We start from the raw sequence: 8,939 nt of genomic DNA on the forward strand, positions 1-8,939 counted from the left end.
AGATGTTGTCATGACTGAACTTGGCCCAAGTCTCTGGTGTTGAGGCACTGGAGGAAGAGATGAAGGGAACACAAATAGGAACCTGGCTCTTTTGCTCAAGGTGCACTTAGAAGACAAGCTAAAGCTGGTTCTCCCCCTGCAAGAGGGGAGAAGCTCTGTTTCTGCTGTTGCATGTAGCTTAGACTTACTGTGAAGGAAGAAAACTAATCCTTTAAAATTAATGAACTCTTGTTCCCTCTGAGGGAAGTAATACCTGACATAAACTCATCCCAATTCATAGAATCCCAGACTGGTTTGGGTTGGAAGGAACCTTCAAGATCATCCAGTTCCAACCCCCTGCATGGGCAGGGACACCTCCAAGCCCCATCCAACCTGCCCTTCAACACTGCCAGGGAGGTGGTACCCACAGCTTCCCTGGGTTCTTCCATCTTTAGCTAATACTAAGGCAAAAAAAATACATATATACACATAGTTTTTTGTGCAAGCACAAGCAGTTAAGTCACGAGCAAATGAACACCTGAATATATTCAAGCTTTACAGGCTGTGTATGCTTTGAAACAAAAAGAAACAAGATCTTTAGTTATCCTTTGCCATGTTGAGCAGCAGAAGGAACTCCACAGCACTTGGGACACTGCATGACATGAGCAGTCTGAAAGGGGGGAGGCAGCAGCAGGATTGATGGTAGTAGTAACTGTCTCAGGGAGCAGTCCTTGCCTTTCCTGATGCCCAGTGTGCCTGCCCATGGCACACAGAACACCTCAGCAGGCTTCAGATCAGCCTCTAAAAGCATAAAGCCAACTATTTCCAAGAAAAATACCTACAAGCTCATTTTGCATCTAGTGAACCAACCTTGCCATCAGTGGTGACCATGCTGAGGTGGCAGCATCACCATCACTCCCACACAGCTGAGTCACAGCCAGGCCACTGGGTGCCCAAGGCAGCAGGTATCACAGCTTTCATTCCAAGCAGCAGTGCAGCCTTCCCTGACACAGAGTTATTGTGGAGGATGATGAGAGTGGCTACTCACCTCTCCTCGAACTTGATGGAGCTGGGGTGGAACTGGATGTTGGTGCTCTGGTTATTGTATCTTCCACAATTATCATCGATGTTGTAGGTTTCAACTTTGTCTGACCAGTCCTTCTCACAAATCTCTTTGTGGTCTCGATTTATTCTGAAAAGTCATTATTCTCACCCATGGTTAGTGGGAAACAACACACTTAAAGCTACCCCACCCACTTGTAGTTGGGCTCTGAGCCTTTGTCTTTCAAAGAGCAACCAGAACATAAACTTCCCTTTTTGTCTGGCAAATCCAAATCAAACCCTATCACTCCCACAACTACCTGCTAGAAGGACAGCAAGCCTGATGTGTTAACCACTGCCCTAAGCCCTCAGTACTGGTCTGTGCCCACTGAAATCTTAGAGCTCTTACAGCCTGAGACAAAGGAGTTGTTGGACTTCGGATTTTACATAATAATTCTAAACCACAGAGGAGCTTTTCAGTAGTGGTGCCAGCTGCATATGGGGAGAACAGGCAGGAGGTTTGCCCAAGAGCACTCTTTTCATGGTAAGACATCAGGTAGGGATGGTACAAGACCCATGCTCCTCATTCATTAGTATAATGAGCCTGACACAAATTAAAGACCTTCACAAAGTGACCCTGCAGCTTTCTCTGAGCCTTTCAGAGACCGTGGCACGTAGGCAGTGTCATTTGCCCTTGGAAGATTCAAGTACAATGAGAGTTAAAACTCCTGATCCGTTCTCAATTAAATGAGTCACACGTGACCAAATTAATTAGAATGGCTTGGGATTACAAAAGAGAGTGGGTCGTTACCAGCTGGTAACACCAGATGTCACTCCCTCCTAAGGAATGAAGAAGGCTCCGGCTTCTCCCAGACTAACTGATGTGACTTCAAATTCTGTTGCATTTCCAGATGTTCTTTCTAACAACCACTCCCGTGGCTCATGAGCCTGGCACCGGGACCACCCTGATCCCCTGGGCATTGCACCCCGTGTGCCAGGAACTCCCTGGTTCCATGAAGGAGCTGCTAAGGTGTTGTGAGCCATGTCTTACCGCATCTGGGTAGCAGCTTGCATCATAGTCCTCTTCAGAAGCTCCTGGATGCTCCTGATCAGCTCAGCTTCCTAGATAAAAAGATGGAGACTTGTGTGATGTCCCCAGCAGGACCCAGCAGCCTGCAGAGCTGGTTCCAGTGCCTGGGATAATGCTGGAATCATTACCCACTCCTACCCCCTTATTGCAGGATGTCATTTGCCAACTTAGCAGGTACTGGGGGAACTCAGCTGAACCCTGAGGCCCAGCAATGCTGGGAACACTTCTGAAGCCTGAGGGTTCAGGATTGTCATATTACATGTGCCTGCTAGGGAAAACCCTCCATGTCTCATCACATCAAAGAGAATATCTGAAGGAGAGAAAAATAAGGAGGAGTCTCAGCAGAGGAGCTGCCTTGTCAAGCACCAGGGGCCATGTTAAAGCCAAGGAGGGCAGTGTCTGCCCTCCAGGACAGTCTCAGATGGCAGAAGCTGCTGCCCTGCACAGGGGTGGGATGGAGCAAACCAGCTTCTCTGGTTTCCAGACCCTGGGGAGCCCTTGCAGAACCTTCAGAGCCTGCTGCCTTGCTCTGACCCTCGCAAGGCTTGGGGCCATTGGCAAGGGGCTGCTCCCACCTGGCTCCTGCAGCTCCCAGACCTGCAGCTGCTCTGACTTACACTGAGGAGCTGCAGCAGCATCATCTGCTCCTGGCCTGTCCCCTTTGAGTGCTTTGTATTAACTAAAAATAGAAGTTACTACTCCACCAGTTCAGCAGCCCAGCACGGACAGGAAAGGTGCCAGAACATAAACCCAGCGACACTTGGATTTTTCTACTACATCTATTTATTCCAGAACTTGTTTTGCCTCTGGTGATGGGGAGGGTTGAGGACTGCACAACCCTCCCAAACACACAGTGTTGTTTGAGGGGTTCATTTCCTCTGGGTTCCAAGACTGGGACTGCTCCAAGCCCCCCAGCTTTTCCATAAGGGACCCAGGGTCTGCAGTTTCAGCTCAAGCTGGTGTTAGCAGGAAAGTTCATTTCACCAGAGAGGTGATCAAACCAGAAAAGAGCAGAGTTTCTAATCATCTCTTGCTGAACACAAAGTCCCTGCTGCCCATTTTGGGCTGCACTGATGGTGCTTTAGGGATTAACCAGCAAAGCTCCACAAAGTGACTCTTCTGACCTGCTGATTGTTACATAAAAGCCAGACCAGCAAGCATTTCATTAATTTATTTATTTTTAATTATTTAAAGGAATTTAATATTTGAGGCTCAGATATGAAAAAGAGCTTTTGTATTTAAAACTTCCTAATTTTGCTGGTTTACCTCCATGACAGTCACCAGTGGCAGCCCAGAGAGTATATTCTGACTAATAAACTTTATTCCCAGAACACTTGTTCATCCTTGTACCTTTTTTGACAAATAAATGAGTGTGTGTGTCTCCCCACTGTCACTTTTTCCATCCTAAAGAACCAATGGGGACCACAGCAAAGGCCATTTTATTCCCAATGGAACGTGACAACCTTGATTGGAAAGCAAAGATTATTTTTAAGGCTCTAAAAAAGCAGAATGAAAATCAATCCTCAGCTGCAGGGACCATTTTACAAACTGTGAGAACAACAAAACTCTGCAGGGTGAAAGTATGACAGTGGTTGAGTTGTTAAGTAAAAAATTCAGGAGGATTTTAAAGGGTTAGAAAGGTTCAGCACTCAAAATGGCATTTATTGTCACTGATATTAGTTTCTGGTGGGGAGTCAGTCTCCATGTAAATAAAGAGCTAACAAGTTTCCTGGGAGCAACGAGCACAATTTTCAGTGAGAAAAGCCTTCCTTTGGCAGAGAAGGTCTCTCCCATGGGAAGAGGGAGATGATGCAAAAAGAAAGAATTCCCTTGTTGAATGACCTGACACAAACTTTCAAACTGGGTCCCCTGCTGAGGAGATTTGCATTCAAATATGACATTTAAAACAGAGGACACAGTTCTCATAATTAATGGCAGTCTGAGACTAATTAGAGTGAATAAGCAAGGTCAAGGACAATGAATTTTCAATATTTATCTCCTGAATGATTTTTCTTCACTTGAAAACATCTGGGAGCAGAACTTTCCCAGACTCTGGGATTTCAGCCATAAGAAATGTGGGTGATTCCCCATTCAAATCCTGGGGGCAGATCTGGGGTTTCAGCAAGTGGCAGAACAGAGAAGCTTTGTGCAGAGTGGGCACAGATCCCTGCTGAAGGCCCAGCCTGCACTGAGCACCTCTGCTTCAGAGGCCAACATCACTGAGATTTGCATTTCTTCAGATCATGAGGGGACTTGCTGGGAGAAATATCTTTTTTCCCTCCTTATTTTTCCCTTCTGCTGTCTATTCAAATGAAATACTGTCAAATCTGAAGTGATCTTGGCTTCTTTACAGCTGTCTTCTTCACAGTTACCACTAATGATAAACCTCTGTTATTATAAATGGTTGTCAATTAGCAGGGAGAGCACATCCTGCAGTTCAGCATGCCATTTATTTTATTACACTATTCAATGTTTATGATGCAAAAGATGGATTTTCCTCAAACCTAGTGATAAAACCATCCCCCAGCTCATGACTTTGGAGGTGTCTAATTCATGGTGCAAAGAAAACGTTTAAGAGCAGAAGTTTGTGCCTTCCATGAATTTCCAAACCCAGGTTTTTTTTGCAGCCTTGGGGATTTGCAGGTGTCAGTCATGTCTAAATACAGCAGCAGAATGAGGGCAGCTGAGAGGAGCTGCTGGAGCCCCATGGCAGAGGCTGTGCAGCTGCCCTTGATTGCACATCCAGCTCCATCCAGCCCCCCAGCAACAAGGTGACACCAGATGTCCCAGCAGCACAGCAAATAAAAGCAAACCTACAAAACCTACAGACCACAGCAGATTTAAACCCCCAGAGTGTGTAACAGGGGAACTTAGTGGTGACAGTTGGGAGTGAAAGCAGGTGACAGCCTTCAAACCCCAGCTCTGTGACTGGCCTTTCCCCTGCTGGTCTGGGGGAGCAGCTTCCAAATTGAGCTGTTGAAACCCAGCACAGCACATCCCTGAGCTGTCTGTGAGTGGGACTGTCCTACTGGTCTGAGTCACTTGGCAAAGCTACAGGTCAGGGTGGCTGGAATGGGAATTCTGCTCCTCTCCTTGCCCTGTGCCTGCAGGCAGCAGGAATCCATACACATGGAGCTTCTCTCCACTTTTTTAGACTTTAATTGTCCACAGTTGGTGGGATCTTGGCTGATGCCTTTGTCTTCAGCATCAGGGAATAGCTGGGGCTGACTTCACTGCTGAATGAACCCATGGCAAATCAACACTCTGAGTCTGGGTCAAAAAATGGCATAAATGTAAGTACATCCCCTTCTGCCAGAGCTGTACCTGGCCCTCAGTCACTGAGCCTGGACAGAGCACATGTGGAAACAACCTTGAAAAGCAGTGTCTGTGCAGCTGGAACATGATTGATGGACAGGACACCACCACGTGGCACAGTCTTGGCTTTGTTTGCCTTTTCAATATTGAACACATTCACACAAACACACTAAACTGAGATGAACCTGATGCAAAGGGGGTTCAGAGGGGGTGTAATACAGGTTAGGAAAGTCAAAGGCCTCCTACAAAACAGATGCATGTGCTGCTTTTCATGAATTCAGCCATTTCCAGTGCAGCAGCATGAAGAAATAAAACTACTCTTTGAGAGATTTTATCTTCTTTTTAGACATCAAGGATTTTTCTTTACTGGGAAAAACAATTGTGTCCTTCTCCTTCTATTTCTTAACCAGAGCTGCATTAAGAAGAGATGAATATGCTGTGGAGTTAATGAACTCCTGAGTAACAGTTGATTTTGTTACCAATGTCAGGAGGTTTAATTTAAATACCCTCATCCCTCCTTGCAGCTGTGGCTGTTTAGTGGAGGCAGAGATCACAACAGGTGATCTAACTATAACTCCATGCTGGACAGAATGTTGGGACCAAAGCTCCCTAAAAGAAACAGATGGAGTGAAAAAAACCCCAAACCCCAAATATTATCTGGATGCATAAAACACTAATAGGAGATACTTCTGTTTTCTTTGTGAGTCACCTGAAGGGATTCCTACTGAAGAGATAATGAAAGTGCAATTACATGCAGAGGTTCAACACTGCTTGTATTACATGTATTTGATGTTGTCTCTTTAAATGTCACCTGCCAAGGGGCTGCTGCTGCAAGGATGCTCTGGGAATTGGGAAATGTTCATCGTTGCAGAAAGCAGAGGTAAAACCTATGTCCCTTGCCAAGCTTTTCAGTGACAATGTGAAGGTAAATCCCTTGTCCAGACCTGCTCTCCCCTGAGGTGCAGATTCCCCCATGGGAGCTGGCAGGGACATGGCAGAGATCCCAGAGAATGTCCCCAACACAAGCTTGGGCTGCTGGGAGGAGAGGAAGAATTTCACAGGAAGGACAAAGCCCCAGAACATCAATTAACTGTGTAATTAAAACTGCAAGGAAAAGAATCCCTCCCTTGAACCTCAGCTGACTTCTGGGCACTATTTCTTCTTGTCCTCATTTTTTTGCATGGAGTGAGAATAAATGACTTCTGATCCCCCTTGAGTTACCATTTCTTAATAGAGTTAGGATTGGAGAGGAACTGGACAAGTGAGCAACATTCAGAAGAAGTATGTCAGTGCTTTAGTGGTAGAATTTGCATAACTCCTCCAAATCAGCAGACACTCACATGGAGCTACCCAGGAGCTGGGCCATTAACTTGGAAATGGCACAGTGAACAGGCAGAACTCATGGAAGAGCAGCTCTAGTGTCAGGAATTATTAGTGACTTTTGGAGAGTAAGAAATACAAGGTAGAGTCTTGCAGTGAAAGAGGAGCAGAGCAGAGCTGCAGCTTGAAGAGCTGGCAAAGCCACAGGGGGCACATCTAGTTGCAGCCATTTGTGCCATAAAATCTCTTCCTCTCTGAAAATGGGAAGAATTTCCTCTGATATTATGTCCTCCTCTTCCTTCTGCGCTGCAAAGGTCATTGGCATAGCAACAAAACCTTTCATTTCTCAGGAGTCCATCTGTGCTGGCTTCCAGCCCCCAGCTGAACTCACATCGTTCTTCCTTGATGACGTCCTGCTTGGCTGGGGAGGGTCTGTCCTCACAAGCACAGCCACAATTTCAGGTGAAGAATTAGCAGCAGCAGCAGCAGATGGACTGCTGAGCAATGAACAAACTATTCTCTGAGATCAGGAGGGAAGAAATTCAGGAAAGAAATCCTGCCAGAAAATGCTTTTGTTTCAAAAAGAATCTTTCGTTTCCTGATTTCTCTGAAACATCAGCAGCTGATGAGAAGTTTCTCTCCTGTAGCCACACACTGAAACACCCCATACACTGACTCTCACATCTCTCTACTTTTGACTGGAACAACCTATTAAACATTGATTATGATTCAGCAACTGTACACCATTTGTATTCAAAATATTGCTAAATAATGCCACCAACGATGGAAGTTTCTTCAGTGTTTTCCTAACAACAAATATTAATCATCTGGTTTAGCCAGTAACTCATCATGAATCAACCTTCACAGTATGTTGGTGGCTGCAGGCAAATCATCATTCATTTCTTTGTGGGACACTAGAATATGAATCCTTCCAGAATGAAATATGAGCCAGAATCTGTTCTTTGTAACATGTGGAGCCACAATAATTACTCCAGCTTTGAAGGCAAAATAAAGCACGTCACCATCTCAGAGACAGAAAACCAAGTGTCAGCTGGATAAACCAGTAGAATGAAGCAAATTTCAGTTGAGTGTCAGGTTTGTTGAAGTCCCACTGGCAGAAATAACCACCTGTCTGTGCCCAGCTTGCCTGGAGCATCATCCCATGCAGGTGGTGACATTGCACTGCCCATTGTGCTGCCTCAGGATGTTTCCAGGGATGGTTTGTGTGGAGACACTGCTGTGCAGGGTTGGATCACCACCTCCACATGAACCCTGGCAAGGCTACAGCATCAGACTCAGTAGTAAAAGGTAATGGCAGAGACTGCCAGATTTGGACAGCCTGGGTGTGGAAACAGGCAAGGAACATTCCACCTGTCTGCTTATTGGGTACTGCAATTCTGAAGAGTACCTTGCAGAGATGATGGGACTTCAAGCCAAGGGGAGGCTGGAAGAATTTGATGCCAGGATGAGACACCCATCTTGGTTCAGGAAACCTGTGTTGTGATTTTGTTTGCACCTGGTCTGAGAGGGGGGATCTGGTCTCCTCTACTCATGTTCTTGTGATTTTAAACACTTTGTGAACAGAGGAAGGATTTTAAATCCTTCTTAAGCCTCAGAGTGACAGAGTGCAGGCTGCCAGGAAGGAGCACTAGGTCTTTGTGCATTTCCAGAAGGTACCTTCATGAGCTGCAGTTCTCAGCTCTGACCAAACTGTCACTTTAGAGACCAGAGCAGCACTGAGAGCTGCCCACAACCCTTAGCATCCTAAGGTCCTGCTCACCTTCAGCAGCTCGTTCTCCACCTCATCATTGACCAGGTCTGGGGGTTGTCTCCTCTCCCGACACTGCAGGTTATCCATGGCAATGGCATAACTAAACTCGGTGGCATCCAGAGACCTTTCCAGCCGCAGCTTCTGCGCTGCCAGCAGCCTGGTCTCGGCATCCAGATCCTCAATCTCCCTCTGGAGCTCAGACTTCCAGAAGTGTATGTCCTTCAGGCGCTGGCCCAGGGCGGTCGTGGAGTCCTGCTGGTTACGCTGGGTGGTAGCAGCGGTGTGCTCGGCCAGCTCCCTGGACCTGTCTTGGTCCTGCTCGGCCTTTTCGCAGCGCATGAAGGCTTCATGGTACAGCTCCGAGTTGCTCAGGTGCCACTCGTGGGGCAGGTACTTGGCGGTGCGGAAGCCGGCGGTGGCCAG

The 8,939-nt window shown here is 46.6% G+C and overlaps 1 protein-coding gene across 1 annotated transcript in view; it reads right to left on the reverse strand.

Moving 5' to 3' along the window:
* Window positions 1-8,939, reverse strand: part of TEKT4 (tektin 4) — a gene marked incomplete at its 5' end in the record, with an annotated part of 11,917 nt that extends 2,978 nt beyond the window's left edge. The window contains 5 exon segments of the mRNA XM_010003579.1: window position 1; window positions 3-47; window positions 1,028-1,171; window positions 2,072-2,142; window positions 8,526-8,939. The exon segment at window position 1 is cut by the window's left edge and continues 168 nt beyond it. Of these exon segments, the coding sequence (XP_010001881.1) occupies window position 1; window positions 3-47; window positions 1,028-1,171; window positions 2,072-2,142; window positions 8,526-8,939 (675 nt within the window).

Source organism: Chaetura pelagica, unplaced genomic scaffold (assembly GCF_000747805.2).
Source record: "Chaetura pelagica isolate M959 unplaced genomic scaffold, ChaPel_1.0 scaffold408, whole genome shotgun sequence".
Taxonomy (NCBI): Eukaryota; Metazoa; Chordata; class Aves; order Apodiformes; family Apodidae; genus Chaetura; species Chaetura pelagica.